Below are 21,753 nucleotides of genomic sequence, written 5' to 3' on the forward strand. Positions count from 1 at the left end.
CGAAAAAAAAGAAATCACAGAAGACCTAAGATGAAGAATTGCTGACTTGCATTTAAGTTAGAAAGGGTTACAAAAGTAAGACGTTCATCAGTCCCAGTAAGACAAATTGTCTATAATTGGTCAGCACTGTTCAGCACTGTTGCTACTCTCCCTAGGAGTGGCTGTCCTGCAAAGATGACTGCAAGAGCACAGCACAGAATGCTCAATGAGGTTAAGAAGAATTATAGAGTGTCAGCTAAAGACTTACAGAAATCTCTGGAACATGCTAACATCTTTTAGATACGTAAAACACTAAACAAGAATGTTGTTCATGAGGGGACACCACGGAAGAAGCTATTGCTGTCCAACAAAAAACATTGCTGCACGTCTGAAGTTTGCAAAAGTGCACCTGGATGTTCCACAGCGCTACTGTCATAATATTCTGTGGACAGATGAAACTACAGTTGAGTTGTTTGGAAAGAACACAGAACACTTTGTGTGGAGAAAAAGGCACAGCACACCAACATAAAAAAAACCTCATCCCAACTGTAAAGTATGGTGGAGTAAGCATCATGGTTTGGGGATACTTTCCTGCCTCAGGCCCTGGACAGCTTGCTATCATCGGTGGAAAAATGAATTCCCAAGTTTATCAAGACATTTTGCAGGAGAATGTTACGCTATCTGTCCGCCAAATTAAGCTCAACAGAAGTTGGGTGATGCAACAGGACAATGACCCAAAACACAGAAGTCAATCAACAACAGAATGGCTTCAACAGAAGAAAATACACCTTTCTGGAGTGGCCCAACCCGATTGAGATGCTGTGGCATGACCTCAAGAGAGCGGTTCACACCAGACATCCCAAGAATATTGCAAACTGAAACAGTTTTGTAAAGATGAATGGTCCAAAATTCCTCCTGACCGTTGTGCAGGTCTGATCCACAACTACAGAAAATGTTGAGGTTATTGCTGCCAAAGTGAGGGTCAACCAGTTATTAATAAATCCAAGAGTTCACATACTTTTCCCACCCTGCACTGTGAATGTTTACACGGTGTGTTCAATAAAGACATGAAAACATATAATTGTTTGTGTGTTATTAGTTTAAGCAGACTGTGTTTGTCTACTGTTGTGACCTAGATCAGATCATATTTTATGACCAATTTATGCAGAAATCCAGGTATTTCCAAAGGGTTCACATACTTTTTCTTGCCATTGTATATGACATCTCTCTTGATTTTACAAGATCTTTTAAAAATCCTTTAGCTGTAACCTTGAGAGGAAGCACTGCAGCAAAGTTATCCCTCAAACTTTCTCCTAGACCCAATATGTGGCGCTTTAGTGATAATATAACATCATCAGGAATGAGAACATTGTAATGATGTCAGTGGGATAGCTCTGCCAAAGAAATGTCTAACCAACAGAGAGAGGCTCCATTTAGGTCCGGTCCCTAGTCTCTCGACTAATTACTTAAGTACCAGCATCTGGGCCTATCAAAACATTCAACATTTAGAGAGAGACAGACTAAGGTGTTTAACAAAGTGGGTTTTTCAAACAGGGTTTTTGTCACAAAACTACATATTGCAAATATTTATCTTGAAATACACTGAAATGCATGACACCGATTTACAACTACAACCCAAATTGGATCCTCAAATTGGAGCTCAGGTGCATCCTGTTTCCATTGATCATCCTAGAGATGTTTCCACAATTTTTATTCCACCTGTGGTAAATTCAATTCATTTGACATGATTTGGAAAAGCACACACCTGTCTATGTAAGGTCCCACAGTTGACAGTGCATGTCAGAGCAAAAACCAAGCCAGGAGGTTGAAGGAATTGTCCGCAGAGTTCCAAGACATTAATGTGTCAAGGCACAGATCTGGGGAAGGACCAAAAAATGTCCACCGCAAAATGTTTGCTGCCTTGAAAGTACCCAAGAACACAGTGGCCTCCATCATTCATAAATGGAAGACGTTTGGAACGTCAACCATCTCTGCAGCAATCCAACAATCAGGCATTTATGGTTGAGAGGCCAGACGGAAGTCAGTTTGCCAAAAGACACCTAAAGGACTCTTAGAACATGAGAAACAAGATTCTCTGGTCTGATGAAACCAAGATTAAACTCTTTGGCCTGAATGCCAAGTGTCTAGAGGAAACCAGCCAGGGACTGAGAGACTAGTCAGGATCGAGGGAAAGGTAAACTGAGCTAAGTACAGAGAGATCCTTGATTAAAATGTGCTCCAGAGCGGTCCGGACGTCAGACTGGGGTGAAGGTTCACCTTCCTACAGGTAAACAACCCTAAGCACACAGCCAAGACAACGCAGGAGTGCCTTCGGGACAAGTCTCTAAGCCCGGACTTGAACCTGATGGAACATCTCTGGAGAGACCTGAAAATAGCTGTGCTCTGGTTCTGAATACTTATATAAATATGATATTTCAGTTTAAAACGTTTTTTTTAATTAGCAAACATTTTTAAAAACCTGTTTTTGCTTTGTCGTTATGGGGTATTGTGTATAGATTGATGAGTTGGGGAAAAACTATTTAATACATTTTAGAATATGGCTGTAACGTAACAAAATGTAGAAAAAGTGAAGGGATCTGAATACTTTCCGAATGCACTGTACAGTATAATATTCTACAAATTAATTTTAAGCAACAAAAAAAGCCGTAGAAAACATTGTCGTGGAAATATTTGGTCAATCATATTTTACAAATGCCGGAGCATGTGAGTTCAAATAGACTTGTAATTGTTATTTGTCCTCATTACGTTATACTCATAGTAACTCCTCTTAATGGCTCATCACCTCTGGCATTTAGCCACCGTTATCATATTGCCTTCATATTAGGACATGGAACCTGTAAAGCCACAGAAATAGTTTCATGCATGTAGGACCATAGTAACAGACCGTGGCACTCTACAGGAATAACCAATACATGTCATCTTGCTAACTCTGAAAGGGACACCCCTGTTCTGGAAAAGACCCAAGAGGTATAACCATAGATGGCCAAAACAACTACAAGAATAACCGACAGGTGCATATATAATTACATTTACATTTACATTTAAGTCATTTAGCAGACGCTCTTATCCAGAGCGACTTACAAATTGGTGCATACACCTTATGCCATCCAGTGGAACAGCCACTTGCATCTAAATCTTTTTTTTTTTTTTGGGGGAGAAGGGGGTGAGAAGGATTACTTACCCTTACTTACCCTATCCTAGGTATTCCTTGAAGAGGTGGGGTTTCAGGTGTCTCCGGAAGGTGGTGATTGACTCCGCTGTCCTGGCGTCGTGAGGGAGTTTGTTCCACCATTGGGGGGCCAGAGCAGCGAACAGTTTTGACTGGGCTGAGCGGGAACTGTACTTCCTCAGTGGTAGGGAGGCGAGCAGGCCAGAGGTGGATGAACGCAGTGCCCTTGTTTGGGTGTAGGGCCTGATCAGAGCCTGGAGGTACTGAGGTGCCGTTCCCCTCACAGCTCCGTAGGCAAGCACCATGGTCTTGTAGCGGATGCGAGCTTCGACTGGAAGCCAGTGGAGAGAGCGGAGGAGCGGGGTGACGTGAGAGAACTTGGGAAGGTTGAACACCAGACGGGCTGCGGCGTTCTGGATGAGTTGTAGGGGTTTAATGGCACAGGCAGGGAGCCCAGCCATCAGCGAGTTGCAGTAATCAAGACGGGAGATGACAAGTGCCTGGATTAGGACCTGCGCCGCTTCCTGTGTGAGGCAGGGTCGTACTCTGCGGATGTTGTAGAGCATGAACCTACAGGAACGGGACACCGCCTTGATGTTAGTTGAGAACGTCAGGGTGTTGTCCAGGATCACGCCAAGGTTCTTAGCGCTCTGGGAGGAGGACACAATGGAGTTGTCAACCGTGATGGCGAGATCATGGAACGGGCAGTCCTTCCCCGGGAGGAAGAGGAGCTCCGTCTTGCTGAGGTTCAGCTTGAGGTGGTAATCCGTCATCCACACTGATATGTCTGCCAGACATGCAGAGATGCGATTCGCCACCTGGTCATCAGAAGGGGGAAAGGAGAAGATTAATTGTGTGTCGTCTGCATAGCAATGATAGGAGAGACCATGTGAGGTTATGACAGAGCCAAGTGACTTGGTGTATAGCGAGAATAAGAGAGGGCCTAGAACAGAGCCCTGGGGGACACCAGTGGTGAGAGCGCGTGGTGAGGAGACAGATTCTCGCCACGCCACCTGGTAGGAGCGACCTGTCAGGTAGGACGCAATCCAAGCGTGGGCCGCGCCGGAGATGCCCAACTCGGAGAGGGTGGAGAGGAGGATCTGATGGTTCACAGTATCGAAGGCAGCCGATAGGTCTAGAAGGATGAGAGCAGAGGAGAGAGAGTTAGCTTTAGCAGTGCGGAGCGCCTCCGTGATACAGAGAAGAGCAGTCTCAGTTGAATGACTAGTCTTGAAACCTGACTGATTTGGATCAAGAAGGTCATTCTGAGAGAGATAGCGGTAGAGCTGGCCAAGGACGGCACGCTCAAGAGTTTTGGAGAGAAAGAGAGAAGGGATACTGGTCTGTAGTTGTTGACATCGGAGGGATCGAGTGTAGGTTTTTTCAGAAGGGGTGCAACTCTCGCTCTCTTGAAGACGGGAGGGACGTAGCCAGCGGTCAGGGATGAGTTGATGAGCGAGGTGAGGTAAGGGAGAAGGTCTCCGGAAATGGTCTGGAGAAGAGAGGAGGGGATAGGGTCAAGCGGGCAGGTTGTTGGGCGGCCGGCCGTCACAAGACGAGAGATTTCATCTGGAGAGAGAGGGGAGAAAGAGGTCAGAGCATAGGGTAGGGCAGTGTGAGCAGAACCAGCGGTGTCGTTTGACTTAGCAAACGAGGATCGGATGTCGTCGACCTTCTTTTCAAAATGGTTGACGAAGTCATCTGCAGAGAGGGAGGAGGGGGATTCAGGAGGGAGGAGAAGGTGGCAAAGAGCTTCCTAGGGTTAGAGGCAGATGCTTGGAATTTAGAATGGTAGAAAGTGGCTTTAGCAGCAGAGACAGAGGAGGAAAATGTAGAGAGGAGGGAGTGAAAGGATGCCAGGTCCGCAGGGAGGCGAGTTTTCCTCCATTTCCGCTCGGCTGCCCGGAGCCCTGTTCTGTGAGCTCGCAAGGAGTCGTCGAGCCACGGAGCGGGAGGGGAGGACCGAGCCGGCCTGGAGGATAGGGGACATAGGGAGTCAAAGGATGCAGTAAGGGAGGAGAGGAGGGTTGAGGAGGCAGAATCAGAAGATAGGTTGGAGAAAGTTTGAGCAGAGGGAAGAGATGATAGGATGGAAGAGGAGAGAGTAGCGGGGGAGAGAGAGCGAAGGTTGGGACGGCGCGATACCATCCGAGTAGGGGCAGTGTGGGAAGTGTTGGATGAGAGCGAGAGGGAAAAGGATAAAAGGTAGTGGTCGGAGACTTGGAGGGGAGTTGCAATGAGGTTAGTGGAAGAAGAGCATCTAGTAAAGATGAGGTCAAGCGTATTGCCTGCCTTGTGAGTAGGGGGGGAAGGTGAGAGGGTGAGGTCAAAAGAGGAGAGGAGTGGAAAGAAGGAGGCAGAGAGGAATGAGTCAAAGGTAGACGTGGGGAGGTTAAAGTCGCCCAGAACTGTGAGAGGTGAGCCGTCCTCAGGAAAGGAGCTTATCAAGGCATCAAGCTCATTGATGAACTCTCCGAGGGAACCTGGAGGGCGATAAATGATAAGGATGTTAAGCTTGAAAGGGTGTCCTAGATGACCTAGATAGAGCACATACAGAGTACTAGTTTTGCTGACACCTTCTGAAATAAATAATTGCCACATATGTACTGGAAAATTCACTATAATATACACAACATTGTTTCCCATTCTTTAATAACAGACTCATTAACACAAACACACAATAGGCTACAGCTCACTTCACAGCTGTGGGGAACTCAACGTATTGTAGTACTGTGTGTGGAGGGCTCTGTATGCAGCATTGTACCTTCACTGTTGCGTTTTGCTCAAAGAAAAAGCTTCATAAACTCAGTCTCCTGTAATTAGCAGAGGGCTAAATGAAGGTACTAGCCTCAGTTAGGAGCAGGGCCCTTAGATACACCACAATAATACAGTATATACAAATAGCAGATACTTTGGGAAATAGACTCCACATGTTTAGTGTGTGTATGTGTGCGTGTGCATGTGTGTGTGTATGTGTGCGTGCGTGTGCATGTGTGTGTGTGTATGTGTGCGTGCATGTGCATGTGTGTGTGTGTGTGTGTGTGCGTGTGCATGTTTAGTCTGTGTATATGTGCATGTGTGTGTGTGTGTGCGCGTGTGCGTGTGCATGTGTGTGTGTGTGTGGTGTGCATGTGTGTTTGTGTGTATGTGTACGTGTGCATGTGTGTGTGTGTGTGGTGTGCATGTGTGTTTGTGTGTATGTGTACGTGTGCATGTGTGTGTGTGTGTGGTGTGCATGTGTGTTTGTGTACGTGTGCATGTGGATCAAGAGTAAAGAGTAAACCAAATACTACAGTAATTAGGAACAAGGCCCAGTAGGAGTAGTTCAGCTATTTCTATACCCACAATACCCAGCGACTGTCCCAGATTCCCCAGACTGGCGTGCACCTCCCTGTTGGGGTTCCAGAGACTGTTAATAGACCCAGGTGGGTATATTGCTACTGTCGTGTCTTTACTATCATTAAATGAAGACTTTTAGTTTTTATCAAAGATTCTCTGTAATTATTATTACGCGATTAAACTGATTAATCATGTAACTGCAATTAACTAGAAAGTCGGGGCACCAAGGAAAATATTCAGATTACAAAGTTATCATTTCCTAAAATAACTTTTCAGATATTTTCATATCTGATCCATAGTCTTCTGATTAATGAATTATTTACTTTACCTCACCTATGAGTCATCCATACATCAATTGTCTTAAATCATTTATTTATTACTAACTAAGTAATTCACAGAAATGCATAAACAAACAAAGTCAATATGGTTACCAGAAATGATAAGGGAATGTGCCCTAGTGGGCTAAACCGGCATCGCGGCTTGGTGGATTGAAAGGGAAGTGGGGGTCGACTGAGAAGTCACTACAGAGTTAATTATTATAACAATTGAAATGCTAATCCTTTGCACATGAACGCTCACTCATTCGGGAACATTTGCAGTCAATATATATATTTACGCTCAGTGTGTCGTCTTGATCGCAGTTGAAAAGTTGTTTTGTAGAATTGTTCGTCTCTCTCCCGCTCTCTCTCTGTTGTGGTTATAGTGGAATGGATAGTTCAGAGTGACATTCATTCATGTTGTTGTAGAGTGGATGTTTCGGCGGTTGTCGTTCTTCGCATTCAATGATACCGAATTCCTAGCTGCAGACTAGTAATTAATATCAAAGACCTGTTCTTATTCTGTCGGTATCGATAGTCTAAGAGTTTAACCACGTGGTATGGTTAAAAGATTCAGCAATGGTCTGCAACCTTTGTATTACCGTGTTTGAGAGAAACATGGTCTGGTGATCACTTCTCAAAGTTGGGTTTTATTCAGAAATGCAGAAAAGGGCCTGTCCCAGGATGCCTGATCCTAACTGGGAACAGGGGTGGTCCTCTGATTTAGTTAAACTCAAAAGGGAATTGGAGTTTCCTTCAATAAACAGTCCAAAATCACATCAAACAATTTTACAAACAGTATCATACTCACTCATTAATCTTATACAACAATTAGATGTAAACCTCATATCTGAGGCTATTATTTACATTTACATTTAAGTCATTTAGCAGACGCTCTTATCCAGAGCGACTTACAAATTGGTGCATTCACCTTATGACATCCAGTGGAACAGCCACTTTACTATTATATAAACAGCGTTATGGCAATGTGGCCACACCGTCTCTTATGAGCTTCCCCAAAATGTAACAAATGGACCAGTTCGTAGCTGGATTCTTCACCAATCTTTTATACCTTGTCCGGGAACATGAAATTTGTTTGGACCTCCAGTTCTGTGAGGTGGAAGAAATTCTGTTGTTCTCTATGAAAATTCACTCTGTCTCTTATACTGTGTGGCCATGAGGCAGGGTCTTCTCAGGAATTTACAACCTCTCTCTGACCACAGCAGCTAGTTGAAGGAGGCAGGGGGAAGCAGGGAGAGGGGGATGGGCTTGCTGTACCCAAAGAGGGCAACGTCATGACACTACTCAGACTCAGATTTGTGTATTGCTTCTCAGATTCAGACTCAGATTAGTGTATTGCTACTCAGACTCAAACTCAGATGGGTGTTTTGCTACTCAAACTGAGATTAGTAAATTGCTACTCAGACCCAGATTAGTGTATTGCTACTCAGACTTATTAGTGTATTGTTACTCAGACTCAGATGGGTATATTGCTACTCAGACTCAGATTAGCGCATTGCTACTCAGACTCAGATTAGCACATTGCTACTCAGACTCAGATTAGCGCATTGCTACTCAGACTCAGATGGGTGTTTTGCTACTCAGACTCAGAGAGATGCCGGTTTTGGGGTGACGATAGGTATGCTATTCACTTCAGGTTTCAATTCAGCCCTATAATTATATCAGTAAAAAACAAACATTAAAGGTTGGCCAATTTATAGCCGTCCAAATGTGTTGAGCACTCAGAAAAAGAATGGTTTGGGCTTCAGTATTTGCTTAGTGCTTAGCTTTGGCATACCTACCTTAACATAGTCCTGTTCCTAACTCCAGGTACAGTATATCAAAAACAACATCGGGTTTGTATTCATTAGAAACCCTCATTGTCTGTCATGTTTCAATCAATTCCCTAATGAATACGACCCTGTCAAAAGACTGTAATCAATTACATGTTGATTCACCTACCTTGCCTCCATCGTTCATGTCCCAGCCACAGTTCTTGACCCCCAGGGCAGCGTGTGTCACTGAGGCGTCCAGACAGATGATTGGGAGGCCGTAGATGGTATGGAGCACCCGGGGCTCCAGGTCCTCAGGGGCCAGCAGGTACACTGTCTCCCCAGCAGAGAGGGTCACCGTGGGGCTACTGTCTACTCCTCTCCCCTCAGCCCCTGGTACTAGGACCATAGACTCCTCCTGTGACCAGAGCCACTGTTAGAAAAGTGAATACTTTATTCAGCCTGCTGATTAAACTTCTCACTCCATGTGACAGTAAAGTACCTCACATATGAAAAGTCCAGTTGCACTGCTAATGAACTAATATTGTATATAATGGATTGACTGTGACAGATAGAGGAATTCAAATATGAGAAATCACAACAGCAGACTGGATCAATGTAGACACCGTATCATTGCATCGGGGGATTCTATCATAATCCTCTTTCAAATGATCAAGCTGAGAGAGAGAGAGAGAGAGAGAGAGAGAGAGAGAGAGAGAGAGAGAGAGAGAGAGAGAGAGAGAGAGAGAGAGAGAGAGAGAGAGAGAGAGAGAGAGAGAGAGAGAGAGAGAGAGAGAGAGAGAGAGAGAGAGAGAGAGAGAGAGAGAGAGAGACCTAGAGAGAGAGAGAGAGAGACCTAGAGAGAGAAAGAAAGAGTGAGAGAGAGACAATGTAATCATATGTTTCCCATGCCAATAAAGCCCTTTGAATTGAAATTGAATTGAGAGAGACACACAGGTTTGGGCAGCGTGGCCTGGCAGAGGGTCCTCCAGTAGCCCGTCATCAGGCTGGTCCAGCCGGACGTCTAGCCCAGCAGCTAAGGTGGGGCTCTCCAGGCTCAGAGCCAGGGCGTGTGGACCCTCCCAGGGATCTGGAACCCTGCTATGTGCTGCAAATCATGTGTGAAACACAAACAAACTCTGGCTGAAACTAATCCTGGACTTGCATGAGTAGCAGGTCCAAGATCCAAGACCAGAGTACCAGATGCAGCAGCCAGAGTCACGTGGAACCCTTTGCCCAGCTAGCTTGCTAATGTGGAATGTGTGTCTTGCTAATCACACCCTGAAACTGTTATTTCCAAGTCTTGTGAAAGCAAAATGTTTTCTGTACAATTCCCAGAAAAGGCTAGCCAGTGGAATAGCCATTAAGTTGACTGGAGAGTTGAGGACCCCCACTCACCATGGCCATAGGAAGCCACACCAGACGTGACTGATGTGAGGTCTGGGGCTGAGGTCTGCAGTCAAGGGGGCTGGGCCTAAGGAAGTGGGCCTCAGGAAGGGGGGTGCAGAGTCCTAGTGGAGGGTGTCCCACAGTCTCACATCCCCTGATGTGTACCTGGGGGGGACGGAAAACAACGTTACACAACATGAGGGATTATATTAACATTAAAGAGATTCGCAACATAGTGAATAGAAGCCTAAAACAGTCACTTTTTACGAAGCATTGATGCATACTGCTCAAGAGGACCAGGCAGATCTCAGTTATGGCCTACAGTAGCTCTAAGCAGATATAACTAGCTCATCCTAGCTTTAGACAGTCCTCTCTCTGCACATGCATAGAAACACCAAATTCTTCCCAAGTTTCCCATTTGCAGCTTAGTCAATTGGAGACATGCAGAGTTGAGTGAGGTAGCAGCTGAGTTCCTCACAGTCGGCATGAGAATAACCATGAGACAAGCTACCCCAGGTCCACCCAGGCACCAGCTGCCCTGGGCTGTCTCAAACGGACAGAGCTCCTCTACGGTGCTGGAACCTGGATGTGGGTCAGGACTGGTGCTGGGTTGGGCTGTTGGAGAGAGCTGCAGACAGAGATAACCACAGAGAGTAGCACCAAAGGGCTGCCAGATAAACCCTTTCAACTAGTTTGCTACCAATGACACTGTGGCACAAACAAGATGGTAAGATAGCTAGCTTCAACTCCCCAATTTACATGCTACAATCACTTATACCACTTCAGCTAGCTACTGTACCACCCACTTCACTGAGCATCGGTCTCCCAGCATGAGGAAATGGGACAGACAGGCAGGCACAGACAGACAGAGGGAGAAAGGAAGCTAAAACTCTCCATCTGACATCTCAGGGTTTGTCAGGAAGGTAACAACACTCAACATAATTAGTGCATCGTCCTTCAGCCAAGAATCAACAGGAAAAATCCATGCCTTTCCCTCTTCCAAGCCATGAAACGTTTGATGTAGCAATTTTAGACAAGATCAAAGCACAACCTGCAGTTCTGCTTCCTCAGTGCATCTACAAGATACTGTATGAAGGTGAGAGAAATATTTGATCAGTTTGCCTCGAAAAAAAAGAGAAAAGGTTAGCTAAAACTCAACCCTGGTTATACAAGGATCTCATAGTGACGCTTAGTATCTTATAAAATTCAGTGATGCAAATCGAATTAAGTCAAATGTTATTTGTCCACATACGCTGAATACAATTAGTGTATACTTTACTGTGAAATGCTTGCTTACGAGCCCTTCCCAAAGATGCAGAGTTTCAAAATAATAAAATATTAACACAAGGAATAAAATACAGAAGAACAGAGCTATGTACAGGGAGTACCAGTACCAGATGAATGTGGAGCTATATACAGGGAGTACCAGATCAATGTGGAGCTATATACAGGGAGTACCAGATCAATGTGGAGCTATATACAGGGAGTACCATATCAATGTGGAGCTTTATATAGGGAGTACCAGTACCAGATCAATGTGGAGCTATATACAGGGAGTACCAGATCAATGTGGAGCTATATACAGGGAGTACCAGTACCAGATCAATGTGGAGCTATATACAGGGAGTACCAGATCAATGTGGAGCTATGTACAGGGAGTACCAGTACCAGATCAATGTGGAGCTTTATATAGGGAGTACCAGTACCAGATCAATGTGGAGCTATATACAGGCAGTACCAGATCAATGTGGAGCTATATACAGGGAGTACCAGATCAATGTGGAGCTTTATATAGGGAGTACCAGTACCAGATCAATGTGGAGCTATATACAGGGAGTACCAGATCAATGTGGAGCTATATATACAGGGAGTACCAGATCAATGTGGAGCTATATACAGGGAGTACCAGATCAATGTGGAGCTTTATATAGGGAGTACCAGTACCAGATCAATGTGGAGCTATATACAGGGAGTACCAGATCAATGTGGAGCTACATACAGGGAGTACCAGATCAATGTGGAGCTTTATATAGGGAGTACCAGTACCAGATCAATGTGGAGCTATATACAGGGAGTACCAGATCAATGTGGAGCTATATACAGGGAGTACCAGATCAATGTGGAGCTATATACAGGGAGTACCAGTACCAGATCAATGTGGAGCTATATACAGGGAGTACCAGATCAATGTGGAGCTATATACAGGGAGTACCAGATCAATGTGGAGCTATATACAGGGAGTACCAAATCAATGTGGAGCTTTATATAGGGAGTACCAGTACCAGATCAATGTGGAGCTATATACAGGGAGTACCAGATCAATGTGGAGCTATATACAGGGAGTACCAGTACCAGATCAATGTGGAGCTATACCAGATCAATGTGGAGCTATATACAGGGAGTACCAGATCAATGTGGAGCTATATACAGGGAGTACCAGTACCAGATCAATGTGGAGCTATACACAGGGAGTACTAGATCAATGTGGAGCTATATACAGGGAGTACCAGATCAATGTGGAGCTATATACAGGGAGTACTGGAGCTATGTACAGGGAGTACCAGTACCAGATCAATGTGGAGCTATATACAGGGAGTACCAGATCAATGTGGAGCTATATACAGGGAGTACCAGATCAATGTGGTGCTATATACAGGGAGTACCAGATCAATGTGGCGCTATATACAGGGAGTACCAGATCAATGTGAAGCTATATACAGGGAATACCAGATAAATGTGGAGCTATATACAGGGAATACCAGATCAATGTGGAGCTATATACAGGGAGTACCAGATCAATGTGAAGCTATATACAGGGAATACCAGTACCAGATCAATGTGAAGCTATATACAGGGAGTACCAGATCAATGTGGAGCTATATACAGGGAGTACCAGATCAATGTGGAGCTATATACAGGGAGTACCAGATCAATGTGGAGCTATATACAGGGTACCAGTACCAGATCAATGTGGAGCTATATACAGTACCAGTACCAGATCAATGTGAAGCTATATACAGGGAGTACCAGTACCAGATCAATGTGGAGCTATATACAGGGTACCAGTACCAGATCAATGTGAAGCTATATACAGGGTACCAGTACCAGATCAATGTGAAGCTATATACAGGGAGTACCAGATCAATGTGAAGCTATATACAGGGAGTACCAGTACCAGATCAATGTGAAGCTATATAGTACCAGATCAATGTGAAGCTATATACAGGGAGTACCAGTACCAGATCAATGTGAAGCTATATACAGGGAGTACCAGTACCAGATCAATGTGAAGCTATATACAGGGAGTACCAGTACCAGATCAATGTGAAGCTATATACAGGGAGTACCAGATCAATGTGAAGCTATATACAGGGAGTACCAGTACCAGATCAATGTGAAGCTATATACAGGGAGTACCAGTACCAGATCAATGTGAAGCTATATACAGGGAATACCAGTACCAGATCAATGTGAAGCTATATACAGGGAGTACCAGTACCAGATCAATGTGAAGCTATATACAGGGAGTACCAGATCAATGTGAAGCTATATACAGGGAGTACCAGTACCAGATCAATGTGAAGCTATATACAGGGAGTACCAGATCAATGTGAAGCTATATACAGGGAATACCAGATAAATGTGGAGCTATATACAGGGAATACCAGATCAATGTGGAGCTATATACAGGGAGTACCAGATCAATGTGAAGCTATATACAGGGAATACCAGTACCAGATCAATGTGAAGCTATATACAGGGAGTACCAGATCAATGTGGAGCTATATACAGGGAGTACCAGATCAATGTGGAGCTATATACAGGGAGTACCAGATCAATGTGGAGCTATATACAGGGAGTACCAGTACCAGATCAATGTGGAGCTATATACAGGGAGTACCAGTACCAGATCAATGTGAAGCTATATACAGGGAGTACCAGTACCAGATCAATGTGGAGCTATATACAGGGAGTACCAGTACCAGATCAATGTGAAGCTATATACAGGGAGTACCAGTACCAGATCAATGTGAAGCTATATACAGGGAGTACCAGATCAATGTGAAGCTATATACAGGAGTACCAGTACCAGATCAATGTGAAGCTATATACAGGGAGTACCAGATCAATGTGAAGCTATATACAGGGAGTACCAGTACCAGATCAATGTGAAGCTATATACAGGGAGTACCAGTACCAGATCAATGTGAAGCTATATACAGGGAGTACCAGATCAATGTGAAGCTATATACAGGGAGTACCAGTACCAGATCAATGTGAAGCTATATACAGGGAGTACCAGTACCAGATCAATGTGAAGCTATATACAGGGAATACCAGTACCAGATCAATGTGAAGCTATATACAGGGAGTACCAGTACCAGATCAATGTGAAGCTATATACAGGGAGTACCAGATCAATGTGAAGCTATATACAGGGAGTACCAGTACCAGATCAATGTGAAGCTATATACAGGGAGTACCAGTACCAGATCAATGTGGAGCTATATACAGGGAGTACCAGATCAATGTGAAGCTATATACAGGGAGTACCAGTACCAGATCAATGTGAAGCTATATACAGGGAGTACCAGATCAATGTGAAGCTATATACAGGGAGTACCAGTACCAGATCAATGTGGAGCTATATACAGGGAGTACCAGATCAATGTGCATGTGTACGAGGTATTTGAGGTAGACATGTACATGAAGGCAGGGTAAAGTGACTTGGCATCAGGATAGATAATAATAAGCTATTTGAGGTTGATATGTACATGAAGGCAGGGTAAAGTGACTTGGCATCAGGATAGATAATAATAAGCTATTTGAGGTTGATATGTACATGAAGGCAGGGTAAAGTGACTTGGCATCAGGATAGATAATAATAAGCTATTTGAGGTTGATATGTACATGAAGGCAGGGTAAAGTGACTTGGCATCAGGATAGATAATAATAAGCTATTTGAGGTTGATATGTACATGAAGGCAGGGTAAAGTGACTTGGCATCAGGATAATAATAAGCTATTTGAGGTTGATATGTACATGAAAGGGTAAAGTGACTTTCAGGATAGATAATAATAAGCTATTTGAGGTTGATATGTACATGAAGGCAGGGTAAAGTGACTTGGCATCAGGATAGATAATAATAAGCTATTTGAGGTTGATATGTACATGAAGGCAGGGTAAAGTGACTTGGCATCAGGATAGATAATAATAAGCTATTTGAGGTTGATATGTACATGAAGGCAGGGTAAAGTGACTTGGCATCAGGATAGATAATAATAAGCTATTTGAGGTTGATATGTACATGAAGGCAGGGTAAAGTGACTTGGCATCAGGATAGATAATAATAAGCTATTTGAGGTTGATATGTACATGAAGGCAGGGTAAAGTGACTTGGCATCAGGATAGATAATAATAAGCTATTTGAGGTTGATATGTACATGAAGGCAGGGTAAAGTGACTAGACATCAGGATAGATAATAATAAGGTATTTGAGGTAGATATGTACATGAAGGCAGGGTAAAGTGACTAGACATCAGGATAGATAATAATAAGCTATTTGAGGTTGATATGTACATGAAGGCAGGGTAAAGTGACTAGACATCAGGATAGATAATAATAAGGTATTTGAGGTAGATATGTACATGAAGGCAGGGTAAAGTGACTAGACATCAGGAAAGATGATAATAAGAGTAAAATAAAGAACAGAGGCACAGCAGCAAATGATGTTTAACAAGGCACAATTGTTAATTGAAATCCATTCCAGGTGACTACCTCATGAAGCTGGTTGAGAGAATGCCAAGTGTGCAAAGCTGTCATCATGGCAAAGGGTGGCCACTTTAAAGAATCTCAAATATAAAATATATTTCTTTAACACTTTTTGGTTACTACATGATTCCATATGTGTTATTTCATAGTTTTTATGTCTTCACTATTATTCTACAACATAGACAATATTAAAAATAAAGAAAAACCCTTGAATGAGAAGGTGTGTCCAAACTTTTGCCTGGGTGGCTGGAGTCTTTGGCAATTCTTCGAGCCTTCCTCTGGCACCGCCTGATATAGAGGTCCTGGATGGCACGGAACTGGGCCAGGCGATGTGCTAGGCTGTCCGCATCACCCGATGTAGCACTTTGCAGTCAAGGGTGGTGCATTTACCATACCAAGCGGTGATGCAGCCAGTAAAGATGCTCTCGATGGTGTAGCTGTAAAACCTAAGGGCCGATGCCAAATATTTTCAGCCTCCTGAGGGGGAAGACATGATATTCTGGGTGAATACAATTTGCTGCAGCAGGCAGCCCTCTGTCTCTGTACGTAGGGAATAGAGTGCCTTTTGGGACCCAGCCAGAGTTCACCGGCGCCAGAGAATTTAATCAGACCACTCCCTGTGGGCCCCAGCCTCCTGAAACAACATTTAACAGACTCATTTCAGCAGCTCAAGTCACGCTATCATCCCACTGTACACCGGACCCAGTCGAATTTAAGTAGCTTACTTCATGTGAGAATCCATAGCTGTAAGGGACATAACATAGAGGCTGAAGTCTATTGTGTTTTCACAACAGGTTGAATTAAAAGAACATGAAAAAAAGGAGTTCAAAGACAAGTGGTGGTCTCTTTTAGTACAGAGTCAAAACAGCAGCTCAATGTCTATTGATCTCCCTTCATTAGGCTGGAAATGTGCTGATCAACACAGCTGCGCCTTCTGACACTGAAAACAGGTTATATACTGTATATCTTACATCACACAGCACCTTCTCAAAGGTCATACTGCAGTTAGTTGATTGATCCAACACGATTCTAGGAGTAGGAAGACATGCAAGTCGAAATGTTGTTTATCGGGGTCCTTGCAATTACAATGTTATTACTACAATGAATACTGTATAGTTACACATGTTTAAGTTAATACTGTATTATTACACAGGTTTAAGTTAATATTGTATAGTTACACAGGTTTAAGTTAATATTGTATTATTACACAGGTTTAAGTTAATACTGTATTATTACACAGGTTTAAGTTAATATTGTATAGTTACACAGGTTTAAGTTAATATTGTATAGTTACACAGGTTTAAGTTAATATTGTATAGTTACACAGGTTTAAGTTAATATTGTATAGTTACACAGGTTTAAGTTAATATTGTATAGTTACACAGGTTTAAGTTAATATTGTATAGTTACACAGGTTTAAGGGCAAATTCAGATGAAGTGTTATCTAAAAAAATGCATTGAGTTAAAGTGCCACACACACAGCCAAGCAGTCAGACACACTCCTATCAAGCCAAGCCGTCTCCTACCTCCCAGTTGGAGCGCACAGTGTTCTCAGAGTTCCTACAGTCTCGTAGTGTGTTCTTCCAACAGGGGGAGTCAGAGACAGCGGTACCGTGGTGATAACCATTCTCCAGACACATCCTAAATGACAACACATCGTCCTACGTCAGGACGGCCCACGCCGTGGAACCTGTGGAAGCATATTGAGTGATCATCACTAGGTACAACAAAGTAGAACGGTGTACTTATACTACACATCTTGCTGACCTGGAGAGGATATTGAAGGGGACATGTTGGATAGTGGTCATCATCACTTACTAGGGCCTACGTCACATTAGGGTTGCACAAAACAGTGTGCGGTCTGTTCAGGTCTGCTTATGCTTCAAGTGAAAAAAGAGTAGTCTCTGTTTCAGTCTCAGTTTTATATAACTGACGGATCTGATCATGATCTTAGTTTACCTGAGCACATCATCCCAACTCTGTCCGTCTGAGATATTGGAAGATATTCGGGGCTAACTCATAGGGCGACTCAAAGTCAATGAAGGGAATGTCATTTATCTCATTCTGCAAAAAAATAAGTAAATCAGCAATGAAATTGAGTTCCACTTAATTAAGTGGTAGGTAGGCTACCTCTACTGGTGGAATTGTCATGATCATCCTCGACATCATCTTACCAGGTCTTGAATGAATTGATCCACCAATTTGTTTGCCTTGTTAACTTTCACACTGTGGTATTGTCTCTTCCTTCGTATCCTCTCCTCTTGAATCCTCTCCAACAAGGGACTGGTCCTTCCACCAAGCAAATCAAATCAAAATCAAATCAAATGTATTTATATAGCCCTTCGTACATCAGGTGATATCTCAAAGTGCTGTACAGAAACCCAGCCTAAAACCCCAAACAGCAAGCAATGCAGGTGTAGAAGCACGGTGGCTAGGAAAAACTCCCTAGAAAGGCCAAAGGAAGAAGACCTAGGAAGAAACCTAGAAAGGAACCAGGCTATGTGGGGTGGCAAGCCCTCGGGCTATCGATACATTGTGGTTGGTCCTCTTCTCTTTCACTGTTCCCCTGTAAAGTTGCAGATGACACATGCTTCTGTCTTCTTTCTGGTCCACTTATGTTTTCACAAAACATCTTATTTTTAGAGACTTCCCGACTTGGTTGGCCAAGAGAGTCACCATTGGAGTTCGGTTGCTCGTCGTTTATATGAAATCAAATTGTATTTGTCACATGCACCGAATACAACAAGTCGTGGCCAAAAGTTTTGAGAATGACACAAATATGAATTTTCACGAAGTTTGCTGCTTCATTGTCTTTATATAATTTTGTCAGATGTTACTATGGAATACTGAAGTATAATTACAAGCATTTCATAAGTGTCAAAGACTTTTATTGACAATTACATTTTATTGACAATTACAGTATTTTTCAAGACCTCTGTAATCTGCCATGGCATGCTGTCAATTAACTTCTGGGCCACATCCTTACTGATGGCAGCCCATTCTTGCATAATCATTGCTTGGAGTTTGTCAGAATTTGTGGGGTTTTGTTTGTCCACCCGCCTCTTGAGGATTGACCACAAGTTCTCCATGGGATTAAGGTCTGGGGAGTTTCCTGGCCATGGACCCAAAACATCGATATTTTGTTCCCCGAGCCACTTAGTTATCACTTTTGCCTTATAGCAAGATGCTCCATCATGCTGGAAAAGGCATTGTTCATCACCAAACTGTTCCTGGATGGTTGGGAGAAGTTGCTCTCGGAGGATGTGTTGGTACCATTCTTTATTCATGGCTGTGTTCTTAGGCAAAATTGTGAGTGAGCCCACTCCCTTGGCTGAGAAGCAACCCCACACATGAATGGTCTCAGGATGCTTTACTGTTGGCATGACACAGGACTGATGGTAGCGCCCACCTTGTCTTCTCTGGACAAGCTTTTTTCCGAATGCCCCAAACAATCGGAAAGGGGATTCATCAGAGAAAATGACTTTACCCCAGTCCTCAGCTGTCCAATCCCTGTACCTTTTGCAGAAGGGACCACCCATACGTAGAATGTATGCACACATGACTGTAAGTCGCTTTGGATAAAAGCGTCTGCTAAATGGCATATATTATTATTATATTATATCAGTCCGTCCCTGATGTTTTTCCTGGAGAGAAGTGGCTTCTTTGTTGCCCTTCTTGACACCAGGCCATCCTCCAAAAGTCTTTGCCTCACTGTGCGTGCACTGGATGTCATAAGGTGAATGCACCAATTTGTAAGTCGCTCTGGATAAGAGCGTCTGCTAAATGACTTAAATGTAAATGTAAAATGCACTCACACCTGCCTGCTGCCATTCCTGAGCAAGTTCTGTACTGGTGGTGCCCCGATCCCACAGCTGAATCAACTTTAGGAGACGCTTGGCGCTTGCTGGACTTTGTTGGGCGTCCTGAAGCCTTCACAACAATTGAACCGCTCTCCTTGAAGTTCTTGATGATCCGATAAATGGTTGATTTAGGTGCAATCTTACTGGCAGCAATATCCTTGCCTGTGAAGCCCTTTTTGTGCAAAGCAGTGATGACGGCACGTGTTTCCTTGCAGGTAACCATGGTTGACAGAGGAAGAACAATGATTCCAAGCACCACCCTCCTTTTGAAGCTTCCAGTCTGTTATTCAAACTCAATCAGCATGACAAAGTGATCTCCAGCCTTGTCATCGTCAACACTGACACCTGTGTTAACGAGAGAATCACTGACATGATGTCAGCTGGTCCTTTTGTGGCAGGGCTGAAATGCAGTGGAAATGTTTTTTGGTGATTCAGTTCATTTGCATGACAAAGAGGGACTTTGCAATTAATTGCAATCCATCTGATCACTCTTCATAACATTCTGGAGTATATGCAAATTGCCATCATACAAACTGAGGCAGCAGACTTTGTGAAAATTAATATTTGTGTCATTCTCAAAACTTTTGGCCAATACTGTACAGGCCCTGAACCAACAATGCAGAACTGTTTTTAAAAGTAAGTAAGAAATTATTTGCAAAAATATATATGAAAACGGAAGGAAAAAAGTAACACAATAAAATAACAATAACGAGTCTCTATACAGGGGTACCGGTACCGAATCAATGTGCGGGTATGTTGTTTGTCAGTTCTTGCTTCAAACGCTCTGTAAACGCTGCCATATGTTCTACCATTGTTACAACAACATATATCTTTAACTAGTTATTTTTAGACAAAATAACAAAGCGGTAGGGTTAACATTTTTGTAGCTAGCCCATTTCAAAACAAAAAAGAGTGAAGTCCTGTACCCAAACCTGTCCGACTAGAGACTTTGCTATCAGATTAGTTCCACAAAATAATTCCTCAGTTTATTATGGGCGCATCGGTCTGTAATAGTGGATTGTTTCAGATTTTAATTTCAACAAAGAATAACGTGTACAATGAAAAAAGTTTAAATGAAAATACACAATTATTAAAGAAAAAGGTTTATGATCCCGATTGTATACTTTCTAGGTACAGTACTCTCAAATGTATTATACTTATTATTTTAAATCCTATGATTATTCAACTAGACCTCTCTTTGACCATTATATCAAACAAAAGCCTATGCGGATAAAATGAGACGGCGGGTTTTTAAGAGTTAATGATTACCTCTCTCTTTTGGGAGAATATGATGTAAACCCCTCACACCATGTGACTCTTTAATCATGAATAATATAAGAAAGAGAGAGAGCGAAACAACACAGTCCAGATCTGATCCGTACAGTAAAGAGGATCATATTACCGATGAGTGGATAAGAGGAGGGGACAAGGACACATAATAAATATAAATAGATTTTTTGAGAACATGTGCTGGCTCCCGATAGACCAGCCTCTGCCTCTACCCGGTGACTCGATTATATGTGCCCAAGGACCCTCACCATGCTCCGGGACCCAGTCGCTCGCCTCCCGCCTCCGGAGGATCGGGGACGAGATGGATAAAACCTGGACGGTTGGCTATCGAGACAACAGATATTACGATAAACTGGAGTTTAATAGAAAAGTCTACTTTAAACGTTTTGTATGCACAGCAATACAAATCACCGTCCTCATGCTCTTTATCAGAAAGCGACACCTGTAGGTGCGAGACACTGCAAAGGCAAAACCAGCAACCAGTAAGCTTCACAGGTACGCGTCATCACTATTGCCACGTTCAAAACAACTGGGAACTCGGAAAAATACGAAGTCAAATCATGACGTCGGTAATCTTTTGGTCGGAAAGTCGGAGCATTAGAAAGAGGCCCGAGTTCGAATTCCGAGTTGAATGACCGTTAAAAAAAAAAATCTCAGTCGGAGCTCGTTTTTGTCCAAGTTCCCAGTTGTTTTGAACTCACTGAAGTCGGAGATTTCCGAGTTCCCAGTTTCGAGTTGCTTTGAACGCAGCATATGAGTAAAGCAAACAAACTTGGTTGCGAGTATAGACGGTTGATTGTCAACTTTCCCCAACAATGTTCAGCAGGTAAATTGCGGTTATAAAT

At 43.3% G+C, this 21,753-nt stretch overlaps 1 protein-coding gene and 1 long non-coding RNA gene across 6 annotated transcripts in view; one reads left to right on the plus strand and one right to left on the minus strand.

Annotated features, from left to right (window-relative positions):
• The window catches only part of LOC118358564 (uncharacterized), a 39,825-nt gene extending 19,186 nt beyond the window's left edge, over positions 1 to 20,639 (minus strand). Inside the window, exons 1-6 of one of the 4 annotated variants that reach the window (XM_052479162.1) lie at positions 20,355 to 20,638; positions 17,933 to 18,047; positions 17,718 to 17,822; positions 17,285 to 17,448; positions 9,996 to 10,151; positions 8,788 to 9,015 (exon numbers count right to left, since the gene is read on the minus strand). In XM_052479162.1, the coding sequence (XP_052335122.1) occupies positions 8,788 to 9,015; positions 9,996 to 10,151; positions 17,285 to 17,398 (498 nt within the window). In that variant the 5' untranslated portion in view covers positions 17,399 to 17,448; positions 17,718 to 17,822; positions 17,933 to 18,047; positions 20,355 to 20,638. Of the gene's footprint in view, positions 1 to 8,787; positions 9,016 to 9,995; positions 10,152 to 10,464; positions 12,344 to 17,284; positions 17,449 to 17,717; positions 17,823 to 17,932 lie in introns of those variants that run through there. The other 3 variants (XM_052479161.1, XM_052479163.1, XM_052479164.1) reach the window with 3 other exon arrangements.
• On the plus strand, positions 13,199 to 17,286 carry LOC127911738 (uncharacterized). Of its 2 annotated transcripts, none has more exons than XR_008079133.1 (4): positions 13,199 to 14,953; positions 15,079 to 15,282; positions 15,555 to 16,940; positions 16,999 to 17,286. It is a non-coding gene; the product is annotated as an uncharacterized LOC127911738 (long non-coding RNA). The 2 variants fall into 2 exon arrangements; XR_008079134.1 differs by having other exon boundaries at positions 15,079 to 15,214.
• Positions 20,640 to 21,753: the final 1,114 nt, after the last annotated feature.

The sequence above is a fragment of the Oncorhynchus keta genome, chromosome 25, assembly GCF_023373465.1.
Source record: "Oncorhynchus keta strain PuntledgeMale-10-30-2019 chromosome 25, Oket_V2, whole genome shotgun sequence".
Taxonomy (NCBI): domain Eukaryota; kingdom Metazoa; phylum Chordata; class Actinopteri; order Salmoniformes; family Salmonidae; genus Oncorhynchus; species Oncorhynchus keta.